Genomic DNA, 26,379 nt, shown 5'->3' with positions numbered 1-26,379 from the left:
CTAACGAGAAATAATTATTATACATTTTATCTGGAAAAAAATAAGGAAATTACAAAGCTATATAATCTAATGGGTATTATGTGAAATTCAGAGATAATAAATCAAGTAAATAAATGGAAATCCGTCTGAGGAATAAACTAAGCTATGGTGTGCAACAGGACTTGGAAACTCAAAAGAGACAGAAATGGATGGAAAAAGTTGTGACCGTGACAGAATAATATTATAGTAGTAGACCCCAAAGTGCCTTTAACGCCTTTATAGATTATATTATTAGGTCATTAAATATAATCAATACCAATACTGTCGTCTCGTCCACGACATAAAGATGTATTACTGACCTCTGTACTAAGTCCTAAGTGTAATAAAAAGTACTCCAAAGACGGTTAGGTACTTACAAAAACCATATCAAACTGACCGTCTCAAAGCTTGTTTTAGTATAAAAAAAAATATATAGTGCATTACCACAAAGTTGATTTCACGATATTGTCTTAACTTGTTCTGATTGTCCTAATTACTTAAATTATTACAATATTATTGAACACTATTTGAATGTCTTTCTTGAACACAAATCTCAAATTTAAACCGGAGTGATTGTATTCACAATATTTTATGCAGTTTTAAACATTTTTAAAATAAAATTCCCTTTGCTTTTCCAGCAATAAAGCAAGAATAGTTACTGACAGACAGTACCAACTGTCTTGTTGTGTAAAATTTGTGTTTTCAACAGCTTGCTTTGCTCGTTGGAATTGAAACAATTAATCATTTACAAACGAAACGTGTCCAATGCATTTAAAATGTTCACTTGGATTCAGTTTTTTTAGCGTTAATGTTTGACCCTTGTCTGCAGGACTAGGATGTGTAACTTTGGCTTGGACAACTGGCATGTTTCGCAAGTGAAAATGATTAATAACTAGCAAATTAATTTCTCCACCACCGAAACCACGTCTGTGCCTGTACAACAAACGAGATGGAAAAATGGAAAATTAGAATAATTATAAAACTCTGATAAAAACTCTTAAACAACCCAGGGCAAACATAGTAGATATTATCAGGTACCTAAGTATCCTTATCTTCTGTGTAGGGTTGTATGTCGTCCACTTATTACAATACCAACACATATTACTGAAATGCAAATTATTTATCAACAAAAACTACAAAATTTCGGTACTTAGGTAAATCTTTGTATTGATATTTAAAAAAATCTTAACGAGGTTCCCTCTGAAATTTTTTTCTCTATCTTTTTTACCACAGACGTTTTGTCTATAAATTTCTTTAAAAGGTACTTTACATTTAAACAAAAATGAGTTTTACTATTTTCTCCGTTGTACATAATATGTACAGAACCTAGGCAGTTGGTATAATAGCTCTTTGTTGTTTCTATTCTTATAAAAAATTGGCTTCAGTCCCTTTTAGTTATTTCCCCCCTTTTTTTCATCTATAATGGGCTACTTCCTCTCCTTAGTCGGTATAACATTATGGTCTTTGAAATAGCCATTTTCTTATATTATCCAGCGATACCTTTCATCATCCTTCCATAGGTACCTATCTTATTTTCCTTTTCTAAATATACCTACATCTATTATTTAGCTGTAATATTTTTCCATCGCAACTCAGTGCTTATACGTTTCCTTAAGACGAATTTAGTAAACGTTGATCGTGAACTACACATCTTCACACAAATATTTAGCATATAATTTTAGCTAGGGATTCTGTACAGCCAGAGAGTGGCCGATCAATATAATCTCAAGTTCACGGGTTAATAGGGTTATCAATGTACCAAAAAAATATTGGACAAAAAATGGAACGTTCTCCTGTTATTTACATAAGCCCTCTACCTATTACAATATACATTTTTTTAAATAACAAAGCGGGCTTTTTACTAGATCAGACCGGGCTACAGCTTTTAAATTAGTACAGATGTCAGATATTAAATATCGTTTATCATTATTGTCAGTTACAGCTTATCAGTTATCACCAATTGATCATTGGCGCCAAAACGTACAGTGTGACCACACAACAGATAAAATTTAATCCAGCCTGCGGTACGACTGCAGCTGCGGTTATCGTGGTTTCAAGTGTTGATCATGGAAGAAAAACAGAAACACGTCATGGAAGAGAATAACTATGTATGCACATTTTACCAACTCCTGCGTAACAACGGTTTGCGGTTCACTATTTAACCGCCATTTTTTCGGTTAAATGATACAAGAATGCTAAATGAATAAAGCCTATACAATATTATGTTCTATGTAGACATGTAGTGCTGCAGCAGCTGTAGGTGTTAGGCGATTTGTTGAAAAGTAATGCAATTCATTTTTAAAATAAACGTTAAAATTTGTTTTTGATTTTTTTTCCAGGTTGCAAACGGGTAAGTGATTCGTATGCATATTTTTTTTTTAGTATTATTTACATATAATAATTATCTTAATTCATTGGTCCAACATTGGCAGTAGTAGCTTTTTGCACATTTTTTTTTGAAATTTCAACTACCTACTCGGGAAATCAAAATGTATGTACCAAGTCCTTAACGAATAAAGTTTAAATTGCACTATTAATATATTGGTACCTGCTAAGACGTCGAGTTCTTGGTTTAATGATTCAAAATATATCCGTGACTTTTTTCACTTCTAGTCGAGTATTTGTTTCTAAACGTCTTACTGCATAGCCAGCAATGTTTCATCGAAAGTACCCTTTAAATAGTTAAAAGTAAATTCACTTCCTTCTTTTTCGAAATTGAGAAAACATTTTTTACAATTTAAAAATGCAACATGGTCCAGCGTTTCAAAAAACGGCATACCAAGTTCCAAATTTGGCCCATATTTGTTTGGAACACTTTTTTAAAATGTAGCAATACTGTTGAAAAGCGAAAACAAATCTAGGGTTGGGATATTTTTCCTATATTTTCGATTTAGGTTTTGAAAATTTAATTTGGTTAATGTTAGATCCAATGTGTACTTATATTGTGTCAAAATTGTGTAATATAGTCTTAGCCAGCTTTACGGGTAGGCACGGGGTTCATTAGCCGTGCCAATATGGACTTTTTGAGTTGGATAAAATCTCCTTTCGAGGCCCATAACATATTAACATTACATGGCCCCTCAAAATTTAAGTCTCAAGTCTTCTTATGTACATAGTGATTTAAAATAATGTATATTTTTACAATCTTTGACTTAACATTACGGTAATTTTTTTTTCTTTTCGAGTAATTTCATCAATTTTAGCCATATTAATTCCTGAAGTTTTCTATTCTGTTCCAACTGTCTCGACCCCACTGTTTTGGAATTTTTATTTATCATTGTGGCGTTCAATTGTTTATGATGTAGAATTATGGATGCTTACGACAAATTGGAAAAGATCGGAGAAGGCACCTATGGAGTTGTTTACAAATGCATGGAACGTATATCGAAAGAGATTGTGGCTGTGAAGAAAATTCGTATGGAAATGGAAGATGAAGGAATACCGGCCACCGCTATCAGGGAAATAAGCATTTTAAAGGAACTCAACCATCCAAACATAGTGAAGTAATAATTTATTACTTAACTGTACATTAGGTAGTTAAATTTGACATTTGTTTAATATATTGTATAGTTTGCGTGAAATCCTAATGGACGAATCGAGATTGTATTTAGTATTTGAATTTGTTCCTATGGATTTGAAGAAATTTATCGACTCCAGACCGAAAAAACATTTGGATGAAGGTACCACCAAATCATTTACGTATCAGGTAAATATAAATCCTTTTGGAACATTTTATTGAACACAGTCATTTTTCTTTATGCATATGTTTTTTCTTCACTTTAGTTATTAGTTGCTATTTATTACTGCCATGTGAGGCGAATACTGCACAGAGATTTAAAACCTCAAAATATATTAATCGATACCAAACACAACGTACTCAAAGTGGCAGATTTTGGATTAGGCCGTACATTTGGATTACCTATTCGTGTCTATACTCATGAGGTAAATATTGAATTAATTATTTTTAGAAGAGTAATATTTAAATATTGTTGTGATATTGTAGACATTTTTGGATAATACCTACATTTGTTTTTCAGGTTGTAACATTATGGTACAGAGCTCCTGAAGTATTATTAAACACTCAACGATATGGTTGTCCAATTGATATCTGGTCTGTAGGATGTATATTTGCTGAAATGGCTCATGGAAGGCCTTTATTTCAAGGAGATTCAGAAATTGATCAACTGTTTCGTATTTTCAGGTAAACCCGAAATACTGTAGACATTTTTTTTTTCATTGTGAATAAGGCTGCGCAAAAAGTTAAATAAATACTAATATTAGTACTTTTTGGCAGTAATAAAATTATCTGAAATATATAAATATAATAATGTTATGTGTGAAATTTAAAACTGCTACTTGAATTAACAAAACAGGCTGAAGTGTGGTTTTTCGTTTGGCCGTTAAAGTAAAATAGTTTTTGTAAGGAGCGTCAAATTCAATTAATTTAAATCTAGAATAATATTTTTTAAGTTCCCTCGTAGAATATAACAAAGTCATTATATTTTTAAAAATGTGCTGAATTTGTTTTGTAGTCTATTTGTATTTATTAATTATACCTACAAAATATTTTCCATTTTTTTACCAACTATTTTATTTTGTTTCAACAAATATAATATTCTTATTATTATCATTATTTAATTTAAACAAAATGTCTTTACAATAGTTTATCGATTTGCTAGTCTAATTATTTTACTAATGATTTATCCCAAGTATTTAAAATCAAGAATAAATTAAAAAATGTTCCTTTAATTTATAGTCAAGTTAAGCGGACTAATGATTGTGTACGATCAGTGTCAATTCTGTATTATACTCTTCTCTATAAAAATAGTTACATCTAATTTTTTATAATAATATGACACATTTAAATGAGAATTAATATAAATAAAATTGTCATAATATTCTTTATTTTAGAATTTTAACTACTCCGAGCGAAGAAACATGGCCAGGAGTTTCAGAACTTAAGGACTACAAACCAACGTTCCCAAAATGGAGTGACGACCGACTGAAAGAGTCAGTGTCGAATTTAAGCAGTGACGGTCTGGATTTGTTACAAGTAATAACCAAAGCAAATTACATTTTATATTTAAATCTAATTGTTGTTTTGATTTTAATAGCAAATGTTGGTTTATGACCCAAGCAAACGTATCAGTGCCAGAGATGCACTTCAACATCGCTATTTCAAAGATCTTAATAAGAATATTTTGCCAGCTCTACCAGAAATTAAATTTTAGTTTCATAATTAATTTTTTACAAGTATATAGATTGTTCTATCACTAAAAAAAAAACATTTTTATACAAATATATATATGTAGGTATTTTATTTTTTTAACGCCCGCTCTAAAGAAGCAGAGCTTACGGAGGAGTGGACGTAGTTTCAGTGTATGTTAATTAAACCCGCTTACATTATTAACTATAATTATGATGATTATATAATATTTATTGAACTGTATTAAAAAAAAAAAACTACTTATTTTAAGAAATTATTGCAGAGTACAAATTACAACATTATAATTTGTTTATTTTATTTTAAAAGAAATTGTGAAATAAAAATCAAAGGATATTTTTAATAATTTTTTCTATATTGTATATTATTATTAATTAATCTATCGCGCTATTTTTTTGCCAAATAAGGAATTATATAAATCCTGTTTCGCCTCGTCCGTCCACCCAGATTGGTCGTTGGGTGCCATAAAATTCATCAACTTCGTGTGTACGGTATATCTCAGTTTTCTGCCCTTGGTGGCGCGGGTGTCGATTTTACGCTTCATTTTACTTCTTAATTTCTGTAACTGAAGCCATTGCCTGTGCAATCGGAAATATTATATTAATTAAAAAAATACAGTATTTTTTTTTATACAATTTTAAACTCACTTTCCAAGTTGACTAGGATCTGTGATATCGGCTGATTTCTTTTCAATATAATCTCTTAGTAATTTATGATAAAAGTCGTCGTCGTCGAATATTTCTGCATCGACATCTTTGGTCAACGATTCTGGGTCGCCTACAATTTCGTATTTTGAACGTTTGGTACGAGTTCTCTCGATTAATCTATTTTTATCGGCCATTATCTGTTCAATTTGAGATAACGTAGGTTGATCAAATGCAGAAAAATCCGACTTGGCCGCTTTCCCTGAAGCGAGTTTTGTACGTTCGTTCCAGAACTGTATTGTGTCGTCTCTGTACGGTTTGAAAATATCATGTTGTTTTTGTAAATAATGATCAATATCTTTATGTTTGATTTTGTCGGTCAAAACGTCCGCATTATCTTTATCACTAAAACAGAATTGAAATTTTGCCGTAAACAGATGTTTTTAAAAAACTATATTGTTTTCGTCAACTTACATGGTTTTCATAAAATTACTATTGTTGGTTAGTAGTTTATTTTTTAAGTTGAATAGTGTATCTAAAAACTGCTGCAATGACTTGACTGCTTGATCATTAACCTCTGAACCGTTTATTGGAACTTCGCTGTCGGGTTTTGGAAGACGGTTAGCTGCTGCTAAGCATTTTTGAAGTTTTATACGAGCAAGTAGTAAGTTATCATACAGCGCTGAAATCAATCAATTATTAATGTGAATGTTAAGTTACCATATTTTTTGTGTAAGGTAAATTTATTTAATTAATACACAATTTATACATAAATATATTACCAAGTTGGGCTCGAACTGCTTTTCCTTTTTCTATGTCATTTTGACTACTAAAACAATAAAAACAAGATGTAAATTTATTATAGTCATGATAGCAATAATTATTTTTTACAGTAAACATCATTTAAAAAAAATTGTTGGCTCATAACTCTCTCAAACCGAATTGATTACAATTAATTGTTTTGATGAATTAATATCCCAGAGTAACCTGAAAAAATTCCTCACAAAATCCAATTACCACCAAAATTCCATCCAAACAACTGAAAAAACATACTACTAATATTTGAATCCACGTAGGCGCTATCGACAGACACAGTTATTGCACAAACGAACACATACATAGACAAAATGTCAAGTTGTTCTATTTACGATAAGAATACATAATATGATCATACTCCTATTCCAAGAACCCTAGCTTCCTTCTTGTCGAAGCAAAATTTAACATTAAAACGCTTTACTCCTGGCGGTGCAGCCAGTAATTCTAGAAAAATAGATATTTCACGTTAAATTATTACCGCGATAATTGTTTTTTTTTTTAAGTACATCCACTGATGAATGGAGTACTTACTTGGATCCAATCACTATATCGTTACTGCCATCATCGGATTTGTCGTCTTCTATTTCACTTTCATCCGATAACGCACCGTCGACAGACTCATCGTCCATCGACTCACTGGCATCTTCGTCGCTGACCATATCCTCGTCATTATCGCCATAACCATCACTGTCCGTGCACTCGCTGCCGTCCGATCCAAACTCTTGTTCGTCGTCCGAGGACATGTTTTTCATAAACTTATTATTAGTCGAATGTAAATAAATGACCCGAAAAATTCAAAAGATTAGCGCGTTCACGTCGTCTTGTCAGTGATTCTCACGTGCTACCGCGATTATCAGCCAAATGCCGTGATAACGATTGCGTACAGGCTGTCCACACACACACAAGAACGAATATGTTCCGCGTCGAAACGTGTGTGCCGTCACGTTGGTAACGCCGTTTTCGACGATTCTCATTGGCCCAGCGCCATGGCTGTTATGCCCGTGCGTTGGCCTGCGTCCGTGATCCGTGTCCATTTTGGATTTGGTTTGTTTTCACAGTTTCACTTGGCGTACATTATATACATTATACTGCGGAAATGTGGAACGTGGTATGACATTACAATAATATTCACACTGTTTATTGTTTACTTCTGTTACTACGTATTACTCGTTATTCGATAACGTTTCTAATCATTGCGTCTTAAGTACTCTTAACCTCATGGTAAAATAATCGTACGTTCATTTTGAAAAAAGTTAATAACATATTTTAATTTGCAAGTTGATCGTTTTCGTCGCTCTCGCGTGACACTCGTAACGGCTGAAATTTTCGACTTCATCAAATCCACGTCGGATTTATTCTGGCAGTTTATCGTGAGTACCAATTATACCTATATTGTGCCTATCTTAACGTTGTTAGGTTTCCCCCAGCAACAACATAGCGTTTCAACATGGCGCCTGTTTGTCATGTGCGAAACTTGCTGGGTTTTGTCGTTAAATTGCATGTTTTTTTTTTGTTGCAAAGATAAAAAGTAAACCCCTCACACGCTTTTATCGATTTCTTATTGCAGGCTCTACGATGGTAGGAAATGGCGTTTTTCGTTTAGACGCTCAAAATTGCCAATTGAAAAATGTTTTCCAATCCGTTGCACAATATTATGATTTTTTTTTCTTATTCTAAACGTTTGGCTTGTTGAATTGTGATAAACAACAAATAAATAATGTTTACATTTTTTATCCCAACACTGCCACGCGGATTTCTATTTACCTTATGTTCTACTTTTGATCTACAATTTTAAGATTGGGTTTGCAAAAAGGACACGTTTTAATTTTTATACTTATTTATTCACTTATGTTGGTTCAAAAGCCTTGACTAAATAAACATGCATGATTGTTAGATTACAAAGTTTTCCTATCTTTGCGCATTTGCCCCCAAAAACATAAAAAATAAACTTTATATTATACTTTATACGTTTACAACCCGTCCCAGAGAATCCATCTCATGGCAGCGTTGGGCCTTAGGGGCCTGTTAAGCTGATGATGATTATACTTTTATGTACAAGCAATAGGTAGGGTGATGGTTTTTTAATATTATGTCTTGTGAAAAGGGCCTTAGAATGGTATATAACATAATAAAAATTCTAAAAGTATAATTTTTAAGTAATTTATAAATTTATGGATTATTATCTTATCGTGTCTAACGCTTTTAGTAGCCCGTCCAAAGTCTGTCAATTACAATTTACCAAGGTTAACACATTTTGTAAAACTCGAAAGTGGTAAAAAAATGTCTTGACTTGGTTTACACAGAACTTGTTTTTCAAGATTTGGAATTTTAAAACCATACATATATATATATATATATGTATATATACACATACATATATATATTTATATATGTGTATAAATGATTCACATAACTATAATGTGTGTAAACACATCTGTTATTTCATTTTTTATTTACACTATGAACCATTTTGTTTAAATTAATTTTATCAACATAATTTTTTTCCTGTTTTTAACTGTCAAACGTTTGTGATATCAAGTTATTCATTCACCAATTTTATAAAATCAAGGCTCTTTAAAGATTATTTATTATACTTTTAATGTTTGAACTGTATTATTACATAAATCCATTTTGCTAAATGTGTAATTGTCACTAACAGAATGCAATTATTTACTAACTATAACTTTATAGCAGCTTTCATATTTAATTATCGGCTTAATTAAAATAGGAATTTGCCGGGAAAATGTTCCAAATATTATTTGAATTGCCCAATGAAGACAAACTACTAAGTGAGGCTTAATCAATACTTAATTGAATTTTATTTTTTTTTTTACCTTCATTTATTATTACTAAGAAATATACATTTTTTTTTTATCACTATTTTATCTTTGATAAAATATAAAGTACTTATTAATTGTTCAAAAGGTTCCATCAAGTATTGAAAACCCCTATGAGAACTGATTATGAGATCTGAGGGCTTTTGGAAAACTTCCAAATCTAAGTATGAGTACCAATTAGCGGGATTAAAGACGTAAAATGTAAAAAAAATAATAATAATAATAATTTATATAATAAATTATACACATTATATTTTATTCCTTTATTTTATGAATGGTCTACCAATTCTATCGACCACAATTTAATTCTAAAACAAATAGGTAAGAAACAGTTGTACCAAGTTAACTTTATAAATGTATTGAAAAAAACACAATTTAATTAATATCCAATACATTTTTTAACACAGGGAATACAATTTTTGTTTTGTAACAAGGATTTTACAAGTATGCTATTATAAAAAAATAATATATATATAATATATACTATTGATATATATCGTTATACTATGAATATTATTTGATAATTACATTGATATCAAGATGTGTAATTATGTTGAGTTTTAATGAGGTAACATTTAACAAACATGAGTCAAGTGATTAGTGAAAGAATAATTTAAATATGGTTTTACTTAGTTAGCAAGTAGCTTAACACTGTTAGGTTTTTTTCGGGGGGTTTGTGACTGTTTTGTCAACTTAATTTGGCAAATTTGAAATAAATAAAATAAAATTATGTAGCTAAATATCCATAAATAGTAGATAAAATATACTCAAACGAATCTTAGCGTTATAGTCTTATAATATTTAAATTTTGGCTAATAATCTTTGAAATTGAAGCCTCTCTTTATTTTGTACACAATAATTTACATTAAGTATATAATTTCAGATGCCTAGAATATCAAGAAGAGGGAATTCAAGCTCGTATGAGCCACAAAAATCCATGTCGAGATCTCGTAGCAGATCAACAAGACGGAAACGTCGCCATGTGGATGAAATGGATGATTATAGCTGTTCATCTTACAGGTATGTTGATCATTAATATACCTATCGTAATATTTCTAAATTATTTACTCGTGGCTGAATTAAGAAAAAATGAATAGACTAGATAGTTGTATTTATTTAATATTTTTATTGTTTACAATCAAACATTTAAATATTATACTTTGTTTAGTTTAATTAAAATCATTATAATTATTCGATTACTTTATTTAAAAAAGGGAAATATTTAGATCATATACATTTTTTAATGTCATAAGCATGTTTAATTAAATTATATACTGTGATTAAATTAGGAGATAATTTATAACAACTGTACCGGTTATTTATCAAAGATACTTTGTTAAGGTCAAAACTCAAGAGTTTATCTAATACCGTAGTAGTAGCTAGTGAATTTTGTTTTGTATTTATGTTATAAAGTATTAGTAAAATAAAATATATATATTAAGTTAAAGGTGATGTAATGTAATTAAAATGTAAAAATACAGAATTTAACTAAATCCTTACTTCTAGTAGGAAATATATAGTTTTGAATTTGCGCCTAACTATGTAATTAGTTAAAGTTCTAAATGAATGGTGTTAAAAAGTTATTGTATAGGTAAAATAGGAATTTGTCGGGAAAATGTTCCGAATATTATTTGTTTGCCCAATGAAGACAAACTACTAAGTGAGGCTTAATCAATACTTAATTGAATTTTTTTTTTTGCCTTCATTTAATACTAAAATAATATATAAATTTCTTTTTAATCGCTATTTTATCTCTGATAAAATATAAAGTACTTATTAATTGTTCAAAAGTTCCATCAAGTATTGAAAACCCCTGTGAGAACTGATTATGAGATCTGAGGGCTTTCGGAAAAAAGTATGATACGTACAATTAAAATAGAACAATAGTACATGACTTGTTAGGTTTAATCGCTAAACAATATTTTAATGGACATTTTGCCTATTACATTTTCGAGTTGATCCATCCGTATTGAAACTTAATCTACACGTGCATACTTCAAAAGATTTTAACTGTAATATGATTTTAGTATAAAGGAAAACAGTCAGTAAGAGGGTGGGGGGTACAGGGTACCTTTTTGAAATTATACCAGTGTTGTTTATTATAATCTAATATATAGTAATAATAATAATCATATGTTATGACTATGAGTATGTACTGTATACTTGTAAATTGTTACCCGATAGAGCTGCTATTATATAAACACTATCGGTGGACCTTCAATGTATAGATATTGTTCTTAGAATATTATTAATTTTACTTATCAATTTTTTAAACATACCGTTGTGACTTACTATCGAAAATGATGCTGTGACAATAACTATAATTTTTAAATGAATGGTTTTCAGTTATCTGTCAATTCATTCACACATAGTAAAATATGGAATAATTTTTTTGGTTTTACCTTTATCAAAAAAGAAAAAAGGTTGATTACAGTTTTCAGAGAAAAATATTTATCTTATAGCCCCACTACAGATCTGCCATCAGTCTAAACTACTTTAAAAAAGTGAAATAAAAGAATAGTTTCTACCTCTTAAAAAGATAGTACTATATCTAAAGAATATTTCTCACAAGCTTGCAAATGAACTCGTACATTTTTTGTTTAGGTAAGATTTTTAATCCACAAATTTTCTGAAAAAACTCAATTAGAGGTTCAGGAGATATCTTGGTCCAGGCACAAAAATAGAAAGATAAAAACACATCATCGGATAAACAATTGCTACTCAGCTCTGCATCCGAGCAAAACAAATATTTAAATGATGTCCTCTTTAAAAAAAAAATACTCTTTATTAGCAAATTTGAAATGGAAGAGGAACAGGGTTGAATATTCAGATGAAAATTGTATTATAATAATTACTTCCATATTATAACAATAGTTAAAAACTTTTTATCAGCCATTACTATTATTTTAGATGATAGATAAAAGTCTTATAATTTTTAAACAAAATTTACAACATATAATAAATACAGGGGAACAAATTTTAAGTTGTTCTGTAAATTTTAATATCGCCAATGTATCAAGAATTGACCTTGACAAGTATTCTTCTTATGTTTTGATATCAAAGTAAACCATTGTGTATTAATCATCGACTACCTAAAAAAAATACAAACTTATCAAACTATTTTTTTTTTTTTTTTGGAACAATAACAGTTGTTTTCTTACTTATGTTTACTTTATTGGGAATAAAAAAGAATGTTGTTATAACATTTCTGCGTTCTGTTGTTTTATTCATTATTAAAACAAGTGCATTATTTTTGTGACGAGTAGGTTTCCATATTTGGTATGAATATTAGTACTGTGTTACTACAGTAGTGTGTATTGCATATTATAGTTGTATGTAATAATGGGTTATCTACAGCATAACCTTGTGTGACACTATCACTATGTTTCAGTCGACAAGGCTGTACGGATGTGCCTATTTTCTTATAATTTCTTTAGTAAAAACATTCCTGAAATATGTGCAATAGTTCATTTAAAAAAGTATTTTTTGTCGTATATATATTAAATTTTCTGTTCCAATTAACATCTCTTCTTGCTGCTCATATTAAATTAGGCTATGCCTACCGTTGCCGAGCTTATTTTAATATACAGGTATTTTGTACCCAGTGGTATTTTATGTTTCAATTTTTAATTGAACAACATACTTCACTAGTTAAGGCTGTACAAATTGTATGTATGATTTATGTATATTTATAAACTGGCAGGTATTTTAGTAACATGCGGTGTTTACATTTTTATTATTAAATCAATTAATATGCAGTTACAGTAACTGTATAAATATCTGTGTATAATATACTTTTAATATTATTATAATTACTGTATAACAGTTGTTAATTTGTTTCTCCGGGTTTATTTTCATCTAATCTCTAAACAAAACATTAATTAAATGGCTTCAACAAAATGCTTCTATTACAGTTATCTCTGATAACCTAAATATGAATACCTAAGTAATTGTTGCGTTTTAAAATAATTATCATAGGGCAATGTTTTATCTAAATTGACTCATAACACATCCAGAAGCTTATCTCGCGTAGTGGGCTGAAAACTGTTTCCTTTATTTATTGATCTTGCCAAAGTACAAACTGTACAATAGAAAATAACAGTGGTTATTGTATCAATAATGTTGTTCTGCTTAGTTTTAACAAACAAAACTTACGAAAACACTACTGCTTTGATTATTCAAGTAGACTGATATGTCATTATTAATATGTTTATTTCAAAGACAATTAATTTTTACACTTATGGATAAAATGTATATTTTAAATTCTTAAGAATAAATTACAACTGTTGACAGTTCTCTTTTTATATTTAATAAAAATAGCTACTAGGTATAGAATTTGAAGAAATAACATACTTTACTATTTCAGTAATGAACGTAGCAACCGTTCGCGGATGCATGATCAGGGAACAAGTGCTGAAAGACGGTATAAACGTAGTCATCGTAGATCTCCAGGTTCGACCAATTATCAACGTCGCCGGCCCAGACGTCATCAATCTCCAGGAAGTGGAGATGAAAAGATGCACCACAGGCACCACAGACACAAAGAGCGATCACATTCTAAGGTCAGTAGTTCTTAAAAAAAACTTAATTCCGTTTGGTAAAAATATACATCGGTAGTGTATTTGGTTAAATACAAGTGTCACATTCATTCATTTGCTTATCTTTCAAAGTGTTTAATTTTTATTCTCTATGTGTAAAATATTCGTTATAATTAATTTTAAATTTGGATTTGCGCCAAACATTGCATTCTATTAATAAAATTCAACGTATAAAAAAGACCGTAATCTCATAATATTTAGCGTAGACTAACAAACATGTGCTGTACACGCGTTAAGAGTGGGTCCAATTAAGCGTTTAAATGATGATAAAAACTAAAGCTATAATTAGGCGTATGTATCTAATTCGACGGTAGGGATTTTTTTAATGTTGGAAAGTGTACTCCACAGTTTATTTCCCTCATTTGCAAACACATGCCATCTAAATATAAACATAGTGGTGCATGCGTCTCTCCATAATTTATATTATTCAATACGCACTCTCCAAGTTTCTGGCTCAGTATTCGAAATAACGCCACATCTCCAGTAGGCAGTTTTATGTGGTGCACTTGCTCCTCGTATGTTTGTCGAGCAGCATACCCCCAGGCGGCGGCCTGTACCGCCATGGCATCATACGGAGAGTGCTGTGGCCAGACAACATAGCCGTACTCGTTCAGCCAGAGGAACTCAAAGGGTCAGACCGCCCCAATCGACAGCTGCAATACTGGTGGATGCCCATTGGTGGCCCTTAAATCCAGTCAGTATTTTTTTTTTTTTATGAAATATGCATTTTCTTTCTTCGTAGCCACTAAATTAAACATCAGTGGTATTGTATGTATTGTCTTTATTAGTCATTCTCTTTCAAATCAAACCAAATAGTTATGTCTGTCTAGTATCACACATAATTAGTTGAGATGATAAATGAAATTACGTTTAAAATAGCTTAAATATTACATATATACCTTTACCACTAAGAAAAACTCACAATTGATTTAAATGTAGACCAGAACGCTACCTTTTAATTTTCATTATAGCAGGAAATTTTATTTTTTAAAGAGTGTGCCAAAATTTTCATAAGTCTCAAACCGTGGGCAGTTTTTTATTTTTCATTATATTAACTTATTTTTAGTTTCTTTTGTATTACCTTTAAATATAATTTTTGGTACATTTTTTTAGTGGTTATAAAAGACTACAGAAAACGTAAAGGCGCTTGGTAAAGTAGAATTTTAATAAAAAAAATTTTGTTGCGAGAGGAAAACTTACTATAGTTGCAAAAGGCTTTGATTTTTATTTAATTACTAAAAAAAAAAATTAGTAAAAAAATTCGCTATTTTTTGTCGTGTATAATTTTAATTTTGAAAATCGAAGCCCTATGTGGAATGTAGAAAGTTTCCCTATTTAAAAATTGGCAAAACCCGACAACTGTAAAAGCAAAAAACAATGGCATTTTGGATTTTTTAAAAAAAAATTTTGGAAAATGAACAGTAGTGTGTAATCCAAGTTCAGTGCTTTATCTACTGTGCTTTCTTCAATGTTTCAATTTTTTATAAAAATGTAATACCCATTTCAATAATTTATTATTTCACACTATTATACAGATGTCGTTTTAAAGCAAAATAATTTAGACAGTGTATGAGTTTTAATAGTCTTATAAATATTTAATGAAATTTATAAATTTTTACTAATAATAAATGCAATGAACTGTTACTTAATCGTGTCCTAAACATATTGTATTGTAATTTATTAAATCTTTTATAAAAAAAAAACAACTAGTTTATTACATTTATTTATAGAGTAATCAGTAAAAGTTTAAGAAATAGCCTTTTTCTTATGATAAATAATTAATTTTTGTAACATTGATAATTTAATTTTCACTTACTTTACAACACAATCCTGTTCAAATGAAATTTAGATCGGGTAAACGCTGTGCACAATACATTCAATCACTAATGTCTGATGTGTTATAATAGTGTGTCTTCTACTATTAGTATTAGTTACAAAATTTTGGGAGTTATCCATATTTTCACAGTGATACATATAGTTCATGAAATGTCTTGTTACAAGGCCACTAAGTCATTTATTCCTTGTATCTTATTCTGTGAGAAGATAAAACAGAATTGTCAACAAAGTCTATGACGTGTGGCTCACGTTTTGCTAACACAGAAGAGGTCGTGGTTTTTTTTTTCTATATCGTCCGGTTGACACAGAAATAGATTTTTTGGAAGATTGCCTTAATACGCGAGGCCCTCTTATACGTATGCCAGGTCCACTATACGGTTGACCAACAGTTTTCCAAACCAAAGCAATGTAGATACATTTAAGTTTCAAAGTTTTCATGACTGTATTTCAAAGTTGTTGTTTAAATTATTATTTTTTTAATTTATTTTTTTATACATATATATATATTTACATAAGTTCGGGTAATGCTTCCAGAAATGAATGGTCACGCTTTGTCCGACAAGCGTCGCACTAGGTACACTCGATCCTCTACTGTTAGCGTTACGCAAATGTTATCGGATTCCTACTCGAGTCTTATTAACCGTATTACCGGACGATCTCGTGGTCCGTCGGAATCGATTCGTAAACCCCCCGAACTTAAACCTATTGAAACGACCACGCGAAATCACAATATTCCTTCATCGTCGTCATCGTCTTCATACCTTCCGAGTCCGTTCCATTCTTCTGGTTACTCTTTGCGAAATGAAGAACGTTACCTGTCTGCTTTAGACGCACATCGTTATCGACGACAACAAAGACCTTTGACCAAAAGTGCAACGACAGTTCTGTTATCGGAAAAAGCGTATCCCTTTGTCCATCAAACCCCTCGCGAAAAAACCCCTTACCGCCGCCATAAACCTAACATGTTATTGTCTATACGACCATTAAAACGGTCACCGACTACCGTAACCACAGCTGTTACTACTACCCCTCCGACAAATGAATTGGATAAAGCCGAACAAACCGCAGACCCCGTGATAACAGAACGTGAAGCCAAACGTAAGGAAATACAAACACTGATTATGAAATATTCAGCCATAGACAATGAGGAAGCTAACGATGACACCCCTAGTGCTTTGGCCAAGTGCCAACAAAAGTATTCTTCCATTCTTACCTCTTCTGCAAACTTCGGTGTAAGTCACGCCTCTTGTGTCTCTGTTTATGTATTGCTGCACTTTCTGAATAAAATATTTTATTTCTTTCACTTTGCATAAAAACATTATAATGTGTATAAGTAAATCCAAATTTAAAAAACTGTCACAAAAATAAGCGTTAGAAATTTTAACTTTTTTTTTTTTAAATATAATTTTAAAACCTTATAATAACACTTATGTTGATCTTATGTAGATGTGCATAGTAAAATACAAACATAAGAAACATTGGTTAACCCTTAACTAGTGACTTTTGGTAATACCGAGAAAATAAAACTATTACTTATTTATAAATGCTTAAAAATGTTTTTTATTTTATTGTTATCATAAAAATATAGTAAAAATATTTACCATTTTCTTCTATTTCAGTTATTTTAGTAAAAAATATGAAAGTATAAATTGAGAGTTATTTCAAATACAGGTTGTTTTGGAAATTAGTTCAATAATAATAATAATAATAATAATAAAAACTCTATATAATAAAACTAATGAAAACACATATTATAAGCTGTAACAATTTCTGAACGACAAGCTTAATTAGTGAATGTGACATTTGTGGTAAAAATCAAAATTTTTACTGATTTTATTTTTCAACCCAAACTTATACCCAATTATCTACTATTGTTATTTTATACTTACAGTTAATTTGTATATATTTAAATGCAAAAATATATATGAAATAACGCACTTATTTGTAAGAATATATTTATATGTATATATGTATATATATATATGTGTATGTGTATATATGCATATGTGTATGTATGTATATATATATATCTATGTATGTATATGAACAAGTTGTTAACGAGGCTTTCGTTTGCCTTGTGTCCTTCTGTCTTTATGATTGCGGGCGATTAAACACGCAACTGCTGAATATTGGTGCACCACCTGAATGTACAAATCTCGTTCGAAATCCAATCTGCCATCAACAATTCGCGTGTGTGTGTCCGGGGCGCCTATAAATCAATACCCAACCAACAAATACACTACACTACAATGATCGAAATCTGGACAACGCATGAACACGGCAACTGTGTGTGAACGCTACAGCAACGAGCAAGAAGTCCGGTCATTGTGGATGACGAAGAGGGACATCTGATTTACAAAAACGGAGACAGTCTGGCCGATAGATGTTCGTGAACCAGTTACATTTTTGAAATGATACTTAATCTCTTTCTCTCTTTCACTAAAAAAAAAAAAAACAAATTAAAAACAGTAATGTACCACCAAAATATGATAACGTGGATGAGACATTAGCGCGTGCGTTTGTTGTTTGTTTCGAGTTGAATGGGCAAAAACTATGTTACGATATTCTCGCTTTGACTTTTGAGTGTTCAATTGCCTTGCTAAAAAAATATATATATATATAATAGTTGCTATTACCTACTATTTTCGGCAGTTATGGACTAACGTTTACTTGTTAGGCCAAGATGTTTCTATTGAAATTTCATATTTTTAATACATTCGTATACATTTATAATAATATTTTATCTGTAAATAGAAAGGATAGGTTTTCTTGACATTTCTGACCTTAACTATTTTGAATTGAATGTTTTCTTAATATTTGCGAAAGAAAATTCGTACATATCTAATAAGAAATTAACGTTGAAAATAAATTATATTAATTATTATAATTATAGTAATAATTGTGATCAAATATGGCCCCCGCAGCGGATGTCGGTTATTTTATATTTTATATTGATTTAGTGTTTTATTTTGACGTATTTCAGATCAAATTATTCAGACACTTGGCGAAGGTACTTTTGGTAAAGTGGTCAGTGCCAAATCACTAAAGAAGTAAGTGACACATTTATCAGTTTGGCTCGATCGTGATTTGTCATTAATAGTCTCACAATTTTTTTTTTATCTAAAAAAAAAAAACAATACCTATCTCAAATTCTATTTGCGTTAAAAAAATTACAGACAATTTTTGAGGTTTCCTTCCTTCCTTTTCTTTTTTTTAATAAAAAAATAGTTTTTAAAGGAATGTTTTTGGTAATGTGCACAAAATAATATGACATTCAGTTTAGAAGTAAATAACTAGCAATGTATAAAATTGTCTTCATGACCTGTTTGGCATGCTTTGCAGTTTTAAAAAAAAAAAAATAATAAACTTAGCCATCAATGTAAGGTTTATTTATTTTTACAGCCGTGATCAGATAGCTGCTGTGAAAATCATTAAAAATGTCGAAAAATATCGAGAAGCGGCTCGTTTGGAGATCAACGCACTAGAAAAACTGAATGCAAAAGATCCAGAAAGCAAAAAGTATGAGCCTAAAATTTTGGATTGTACTTGTTGTTACAAAACCACAAATTTGTACATATATGATTATTTAATTTTTCAGTCTTTGTGTTCGTATGATTGACAATTTCGAGTACGGCGGACACGTGTGTATCGGCTTCGAGTTATTGGGATTGAGCGTGTTTGATTTCTTAGTAAGTTTGATTTTTTCGCCGATGACAAAAAATCGATTAAAATTTAATTAATTTGTTTTCGGTTTAATTTGCAGAAAGAAAATAACTATCAACCTTATACCATCGATCAGGTTCGACACATATCGTACCAATTATGCTACGCCGTCAGATTTTTGCATAGAAATAAACTCACACATACCGACTTGAAACCGGAAAACATTTTGTTCGTGAAGTCCGATTACGATAGCCAATATAATCAGAAAAAAGTAATATACATATTTAAACGTTATAAATTAATTTAATCTCGACAGTGTAGTAACTATTAATTGTTTTCAAAAAGAAGCGTGCTTACAAAATGATACGAGACACTGAAGTCAGACTAATCGATTTCGGTAGCGCCACGTTCGACGACGAACATCACAGTACGGTGGTCTCCACTAGGCATTACCGAGCTCCCGAAGTTATTTTAGGTTTGTACTTTTTGATGATTTTTACTATAAAGACTTTTTTTACGCAATACTTGAATTGTTATTTAGAACTTGGCTGGGCTCAACCGTGCGATGTTTGGTCCATCGGTTGTATCATATTTGAACTTTACCTCGGCATTACATTATTCCAAACCCACGACAACCGTGAACACCTTGCGATGATGGAGCGAATACTCGGCTCGATACCTCATAAGTAAGTCGAAAGCAATTTTTGGCGTGGTATTTTTTTTTTATCATTTTAATTATATGATATTAAATGTGTTTTTTTTTTTGTGTCCAGAATGGCCAGACGGAGTAAAACGAAATACTTCTATCACGGGAAACTCGACTGGGACCAGTCTAGTTCGGCTGGACGATACGTCAGAGAAAACTGTAAACCATTAAAGGTATATATATATTTAATTTTGAAGTTACCGAGAGTAATGTGCAATTGAAAATATTCGTATGTAATTTTCCAGAGATACATGAGCTCCGAAGAGGAAGACCATAGATTATTGTTCGACTTGATCTCCGAACTGCTCAATTACGACCCAGCGAAACGTATGACCATGGAAGAAGCTTTGGAACACAAGTTCTTTTACAAATTACCGCCACATCAGAGACTGCACGACAAGGAGGAAAGATCGCATTCGCTTTCAAGATGAAATTATCGGGATGGCCGTCGCCCATTGGCTTCAGGCTGGAACGCTTTGTCATAAGATGCGATCAAAGGATATTTTTATTTTTTATTGTTACAATACTCCGTGTCTTAGATTAACTAATTAATCTAAGAGATGAAAATGAAAAAACAATATACATATATATATATACATAACTTGTATATAATTATTTTATATTAAATTATGTTTTTAATGTTAGTAGTTTATATCAAATGTATTTTTAAGAAATGATTTTTCCAATCGGAAATAGATTATTATTTAAATTGAACAGTAAATTACACATCTAATATTATACATTAAATGCATATTGTAATTATATTTATTAGTATTAATATATATACATACATTATCTGTGCAAGATAATGGTATTGTAAAAAAAATAAATAAGTTGTATTTGTAAAAAAAAAAAATAAGCATTTTTCTCATGCAGTAGAAAAGAAGGTGATATATAGATTCAATTCTTTGACTAGGAATGTAGAGTAATGTATTGGTATCACAATTACGTCCGTTTACCGGTTCTCGATTTGGACCTCGTCGACAGACCTCTGTCTTTGTACGTCAAGTATACGTGTGAAAAATCTGGTCTGTGTGACTGTAACAATTAAAAAAAAAAGTATCACAATTATATTTAATTTGTAATGACTGTCGTGCAAATTATTTTTCAAATAATTATTTCACAATTCATTCGAGTAGTAATTTTATTTGAATAATTTTTTTTACAATTTTGTAAATTTAGTATATACTAAATAATGGTTTAAAATTAATTACTTAATAAAGCACTTGCAAACTGTTTAAAAATTATTAAAATAATGTGTTATCAAGAAACTGTTTTATTTGAATGATGTACAACTCCAACTTTTGAATAGCATTAAACAATGCCAAAGCTTTATTAATAACTTTGTTAACATGTAATAAGTAACGGAAAGGGTAAAAAAATTGGAGATATTAATTTAAAACCAATTATTATTATCTAACTCATTTAAAAGTAAACGACTATTCAATTTTATGTGTCTTGTTACTTTAAAATTTATTTGAAATCATCACAAATTCTTGTACAGATTACTTGATTGAATAAATCTAATAAGTTGTTGCAATTTTAAAAACAAATGTATAATTACTACTCGAGTGGAGTTTTGCATTAGACATCGTAAATCTGTAACGGCCAACGAAAATGCGCACTATCATTTCAGTAGATTGCATCATTCGGGTAATTAAAAAAAAATTGTAAGACTAATACTCAAAGGTATGTAAATTTACACTCCAAAATGGAAGATTGCCAGAAAAAACAAAGAATATATTTATATTTTTTTTTGCAAAAATAATTTCTCTCATTTATTTTTTTAAGCTTAATATTTTAAAAAGTATATCTGTGACATTTTGGCTAAGCTGACAAATTATACTTGGAAATATAACAACTAAAAAACATCGTTGTCAAACAAAAGATTAATGATCAATACCCTAACGTGTAACTATGGCGGCCAGTCGTGACAGTTATCCGTTTGCCCTAGTGCACTATAACACCGACAGCTGTTGAAAGCGGTCAATAGTTACCTCAAAAATAGTGTCTTCATTGGGTAATTCTTTGGCCATATTATTTCCCGTATAAGCTACACATCTTAGTTCCCATTCTCCGATTTCTTCGTTCCAGAATGAGTTTTTCTTTATTAAATCCTAATGAAAAAAAAAAAAAAAGAAACTGTATAGAACAATCATTATGAAACAAACAGGTGTGCTCTACTCACCAAATATTCATCGGGCACAAAGTGTTCGATGATAACCTCTTGCATTTTCAATTCTTTAGTAGTCTGTTTTGATATTTCTTTCAACTCAACTATTTCTCTTTTTCTCTCGTCTTCCGTGTCCTTCAGGTCTTCTTTGACCGCCAAAATGGCAGCCGATAATTTCTTAAGTTTTTTCGTCAACGCGCCCGACCTTTCTTGCAAACCGCTGTACTTGTCCTCTGTATCCATTTTTTCGGCCTGCACTTCTTGCAAACGCATATTCAAGTTCATTTGCCTCGATTTCCTGTCCAACAGCTCTTTTGCAGAATCTTCCAACAGTTTCTCTTGTGCCACAGATTTCTCCAAGAGGTTTTCACCGCCGACAATAATTTTTTTTTCCATGTTTTCCAACTTTTCCTTCAGTCTTATCATTTCTTGTCGCGCTGCATCCAGTTCCTCCCGTTTACTTTGTACAGCGCTGGTAACTTTCTCGGAAACTCCAACGACCAGCCCTTCTTCTTCCTCGGCGGCATTGTCTTCTTCTCCTTCAGCTTCGCTGAGCCCTTTGCTACTATCGTCAATTTGTTTTTTCAAAGCTTCTATTTCCAATTGAAACTGTCTGAGCAACGCTTCTTTTGGATCTTCGTTTGCTTTAGATGTGTTCTGAATATTTTTAGCTCGGTTGGCATATCGTAATGTGCTAATCGTCTCGTCATAATTAAATCCAGCCGGACCAATAGTAGCGCACTGAGCAATTCATTGAAAATAATACGAGAAATTTGATTTATTATGAAAAAAAAAAAATAATAATAATAATATCAAATAAATGTTTAATAATACTGACCATAACAGTTTTAGAATTGCCTCCTAAAGAATCTTGTAGTATACGTGTTAGTTTTGAATTACGGTACGGAATATGAGTGGACTTGCCGTCGACTAACGATGAAATCACATTGCCCAATGTGGAAAGTGATAAATTGATTTTGGTCGCTTCTTTGAAACGAATACCTAATGCTCCAGTCTTGGATTGTCGTTCAGAACCCTGAAAAAAAAAATTGCACTAGACGTAAGAAACGGAAATAATTAAATCGGTTCCAAAGATATTTCCGAACAAACGTAGGCAAAAAACACGCTATGAAAATCCAAACGAATCAGTTGAGAAAAATAAAAATCTTTAATAATACTTACTGCCAAATCAACTAATCTAAGTCGTCCAACTTTAACGTGATATTCTCCTCTAGCGTCTGGTCGACTGGTTTCAATAGAAATTGAAAAAATAGCATGAGAACGAGAGCTTTCCGAATTCATTGCCGTCGAAGCTGTCGCACCTGATAATTTATCACAATCAATAATCATATTCTGATTTTCAGTATATATTTACGTGAATCTTACGGTTTTTATTGCCAGTCATCAATAGTTGGTGCATATCATCAGCATTATTCACCACATATGTCGACAAATCTTTAACGTACACACCAATATCTGGCCTTTCTTTTACGTCCAGTTCGGTCGATACATGTTTGCTCAACAGATCATAAACGCCTTCATTGTAAATTTCAAAGTAAGAAACGCTCACTAAAAACCTTTAAATACAATAGCCCTGTTATAACTTTTTTGATACAGAAGATAATCGATTAAATTAACTAAATCTTACTTAATATCTCCTTTCGCTTTAGCAATATGACCAAATATATGAGCAAAAGAATTGGGGATTATTCCGTTGAGCTCTGGAGACGTATGTGATCCTTCCATAGTAAACGTCTTTCCTGTACCCGTTTGGCCATAAGCGAATATTGTTCCATTATACCCGTCAAATACTTTATCAACAATCGGTCTTGCGACTTCATTGTACACATCTAACTGGATGAATTGTTATAATAATTGTATGCAATGCTTTAGAGGAAAATCAAAGTAAACAAATGTACTTGTTTTGAATCCGAATTAAACACAAGATCGAACATAAAAGTTTTTGGTGGCCCGACATGTTCAGGATTCGGGTTTTGAACATAAACAGCTGCGTTCTCGGAATCGGCTAACACGACCGGGACACAACCTGAAGCTTTTTCTTTTTTGCTCAGAGGTCTCAATCGAACGGCCACTCGAACGTTTTCTATTTCTCCAGCGCTGTACACCTAAACGGTCATCATAACAAGTCGAAAAATAATTTTACAATCAAAATGTATTTGTTTCAAAAACACTATCTCACCATCGTGTCTGGTTTCGGTTTCCGTAGTTGGAATAATAATCATAGAACTATAACATATTTAGGTACAGCTGCATAAACAACAATTAAAAATTGAAGAAAAAAAAATATCGATTATATTATTTTAATAGTTTGTTTAATTTAAAAAATCTATTATCATTTATCACTAGAATGTCTTATCAGTTATCGCAGAAACAATAAATTATCATAACGCCTTTTTGAAACGACTCGAATGGGGTCATGGTCACGGTTATCTACATAACCGTGGTCGTGGTTGAATGTTGATGTCCGCCAGCTAGTGCCGAAGTTAGTCGTTAAATTCGTTTGTTTTATTTTTAATCGAAATTCGAATTGCATTAATTCGAAACTATTGTTTTTATTCAAAACAAAATTTCAAGAAAAAATTAATTTTTTAATTTTTTTGCATACTTAATCGACACGGGCCGCGGAAGACGGTGAGTTTCATCAATGAATGTTGGAATTTTTATTATTGTATACTTATAGGGACCTATATGGCTATATGGTTATTCAAACACTTTGTCCATGTATAGTATGTACAAGGTTTCTATGATGTATCATAAAATAATATTATGCCCTTTCACGCGTTTTACTATGTGCCATCTGTTTTGACTTTTAGTTTTCAATAGATAGGTAAACTCCCAAATGTAAATCAAAATATCTTCTTAAAGCAGTTATAGTTGTTTTAGTCATTCTGGCCAAAAAGTTGTATACAATTATTACTTATGCTATATTACACATGCCAATTCTCTAGCTACGTTCCTTAGTTGTGTTTGTTCTTGTATACTTTGTGTGTATGTGTTTCCATAAAGTTGCTGAATCACCGCCAAGCCGCTGGCCTTCGAAATACACGGGTGTAAATCATATTGCCTAAGTACACTTGTATGATTGGTGTGTTTTTGTGCAATAATAATATTAATATACTCTTTTCCAAACCACCTTTGAGGTAGAGTACTAGGCTCGTTTTTTTTTTGGCGTGGTTTCCCCTCTTAGAACAGTTTTGCCGACAAACCAGACGTTTCACTTCCACGTCCGTTGTGTCGTTCAAAACGTCTCAGAAGGCCTAGTCCACGACTGTGAAAATAAATATGTTAACGTTTATGTTTTATGTTGATATTTTTAATTAAATTAATAATTTTATACCCCTATTTGTTGCAGTGTCTCACCGTGTTCGGTCCGAAGCAGAAGTGAAATTATGGCATAAAAGAAGAAATTGTAAAGCGACAAAGATAATTTTCGTTAAGATAATAATTAACAGCTTTTACTCACCATGACTATGTTCTATTTGCCCTACCTGTTGTTTTCGTTGCTGCTGCTGTTGTTTCTACACCATTATATTTCTACCACCATGTCCAATTGATAGACAGTTGGTTTTTCCTTATCTTCCTGGCCGGCTGTAGGTCACATTTCACATTATCACTGGTCTTGCTACCAGTCTGTATGACCGTTTTTTTCGGATTTGCATTTGGATCCCATTAATCTCGAGGGTGATTAATGTTGCTTATGTTGGCACCTAGACACTTAAAATCGTTAACTTCTGCTGTGATTCGTTGACGTTTATATGAATAAAATTGACTTACCGTTTTTAATAGGAACAATCAAATATATACCTGTATTTTTATGACATCAAAATGTTTTCATTGTTTTCG

The 26,379-nt window shown here is 31.2% G+C and overlaps 4 protein-coding genes and 1 long non-coding RNA gene across 7 annotated transcripts; 2 read left to right on the top strand and 3 right to left on the bottom strand.

Annotated features, from left to right (window-relative positions):
• The first annotated feature begins 2,180 nt into the window (after positions 1 to 2,180).
• Positions 2,181 to 5,588, top strand: LOC126838186 (cyclin-dependent kinase 1). 2 transcript variants are annotated; one of them, XM_050572377.1, is made up of 7 exons: positions 2,181 to 2,300; positions 3,324 to 3,521; positions 3,589 to 3,724; positions 3,802 to 3,960; positions 4,056 to 4,219; positions 4,930 to 5,071; positions 5,133 to 5,588. In XM_050572377.1, exons 2-7 carry the CDS (start codon positions 3,328 to 3,330, stop codon positions 5,247 to 5,249), a joined length of 912 nt encoding a protein of 303 aa, XP_050428334.1. In that variant the 5' UTR covers positions 2,181 to 2,300; positions 3,324 to 3,327; the 3' UTR covers positions 5,250 to 5,588. The 2 variants fall into 2 exon arrangements, with proteins under 2 accessions (XP_050428334.1, XP_050428333.1); XM_050572376.1 differs by having other exon boundaries at positions 2,223 to 2,368.
• Positions 5,293 to 7,560, bottom strand: LOC126838185 (protein AATF). The gene is made up of 5 exons (XM_050572375.1): positions 7,234 to 7,560; positions 6,669 to 6,715; positions 6,361 to 6,568; positions 5,890 to 6,291; positions 5,293 to 5,820 (listed from the first exon to the last, which is right to left on the bottom strand). The coding sequence occupies exons 1-5, from the start codon at positions 7,452 to 7,454 to the stop codon at positions 5,622 to 5,624; spliced, it is 1,077 nt and encodes a 358-aa protein (XP_050428332.1). The 5' UTR covers positions 7,455 to 7,560; the 3' UTR covers positions 5,293 to 5,621.
• Positions 7,561 to 11,252: 3,692 nt separating this feature from the next.
• LOC126838187 (uncharacterized) lies at positions 11,253 to 16,425 on the bottom strand. Its single transcript, XR_007685673.1, has 3 exons — positions 15,954 to 16,425; positions 12,701 to 14,882; positions 11,253 to 12,631 (listed from the first exon to the last, which is right to left on the bottom strand). It is a non-coding gene; the product is annotated as an uncharacterized LOC126838187 (long non-coding RNA).
• LOC126838183 (dual specificity protein kinase CLK2) lies at positions 15,913 to 21,057 on the top strand. Of its 2 annotated transcripts, none has more exons than XM_050572371.1 (10): positions 15,913 to 17,205; positions 18,277 to 18,358; positions 18,957 to 19,023; positions 19,376 to 19,492; positions 19,572 to 19,662; positions 19,737 to 19,907; positions 19,985 to 20,111; positions 20,178 to 20,322; positions 20,410 to 20,515; positions 20,588 to 21,057. In XM_050572371.1, the coding sequence occupies exons 1-10, from the start codon at positions 16,498 to 16,500 to the stop codon at positions 20,771 to 20,773; spliced, it is 1,800 nt and encodes a 599-aa protein (XP_050428328.1). In that variant the 5' UTR covers positions 15,913 to 16,497; the 3' UTR covers positions 20,774 to 21,057. The 2 variants fall into 2 exon arrangements, with proteins under 2 accessions (XP_050428328.1, XP_050428327.1); XM_050572370.1 differs by having other exon boundaries at positions 15,917 to 17,205; positions 19,982 to 20,111; positions 20,588 to 21,055.
• LOC126838182 (kinesin-II 85 kDa subunit) lies at positions 20,971 to 24,857 on the bottom strand. Its single transcript, XM_050572369.1, has 9 exons — positions 24,716 to 24,857; positions 24,435 to 24,641; positions 24,164 to 24,369; positions 23,902 to 24,092; positions 23,698 to 23,837; positions 23,354 to 23,551; positions 22,531 to 23,256; positions 22,340 to 22,459; positions 20,971 to 21,380 (listed from the first exon to the last, which is right to left on the bottom strand). Exons 1-9 carry the CDS (start codon positions 24,716 to 24,718, stop codon positions 21,288 to 21,290), a joined length of 1,884 nt encoding a protein of 627 aa, XP_050428326.1. The 5' UTR covers positions 24,719 to 24,857; the 3' UTR covers positions 20,971 to 21,287.
• Between the last annotated feature and the right edge of the window lie 1,522 nt (positions 24,858 to 26,379).

This window comes from Adelges cooleyi, unplaced genomic scaffold, assembly GCF_023614345.1.
Source record: "Adelges cooleyi isolate 19-005CV unplaced genomic scaffold, UGA_ACOO_1.1 ACOO_flye_CR_arks_rails_tigmint_CR_PRNA_30, whole genome shotgun sequence".
Lineage (NCBI taxonomy): Eukaryota > Metazoa > Arthropoda > Insecta > Hemiptera > Adelgidae > Adelges > Adelges cooleyi.
This window is presented reverse-complemented; position numbering and strand designations above follow the sequence as displayed.

Coding starts and splice junctions, on each gene's coding strand:
- LOC126838186 (XM_050572377.1), top strand. CDS start 3,328: ATGGATGCTTACGACAAATTGGAAAAGATCGGAGAAGGCACCTATGGA. Junction 3,725..3,801: donor CCAAATCATTTACGTATCAG/GTAAATATAAAT, acceptor TCTTCACTTTAG/TTATTAGTTGCTATTTATTA. Junction 4,220..4,929: donor CAACTGTTTCGTATTTTCAG/GTAAACCCGAAA, acceptor TCTTTATTTTAG/AATTTTAACTACTCCGAGCG.
- LOC126838185 (XM_050572375.1), bottom strand. CDS start 7,454: ATGAAAAACATGTCCTCGGACGACGAACAAGAGTTTGGATCGGACGGC. Junction 6,716..7,233: donor GATATAGTGATTGGATCCAA/GTAAGTACTCCA, acceptor TTATTGTTTTAG/TAGTCAAAATGACATAGAAA. Junction 6,292..6,360: donor AGTAATTTTATGAAAACCAT/GTAAGTTGACGA, acceptor ATTCTGTTTTAG/TGATAAAGATAATGCGGACG.
- LOC126838183 (XM_050572370.1), top strand. CDS start 16,498: ATGCTTCCAGAAATGAATGGTCACGCTTTGTCCGACAAGCGTCGCACT. Junction 19,493..19,571: donor AAAGATCCAGAAAGCAAAAA/GTATGAGCCTAA, acceptor TTAATTTTTCAG/TCTTTGTGTTCGTATGATTG. Junction 20,516..20,587: donor AAAACTGTAAACCATTAAAG/GTATATATATAT, acceptor GTAATTTTCCAG/AGATACATGAGCTCCGAAGA.
- LOC126838182 (XM_050572369.1), bottom strand. Junction 23,838..23,901: donor GATGACTGGCAATAAAAACC/GTAAGATTCACG, acceptor ATAAATTATCAG/GTGCGACAGCTTCGACGGCA. Junction 23,552..23,697: donor TTAGATTAGTTGATTTGGCA/GTAAGTATTATT, acceptor TTTTTTTTTCAG/GGTTCTGAACGACAATCCAA.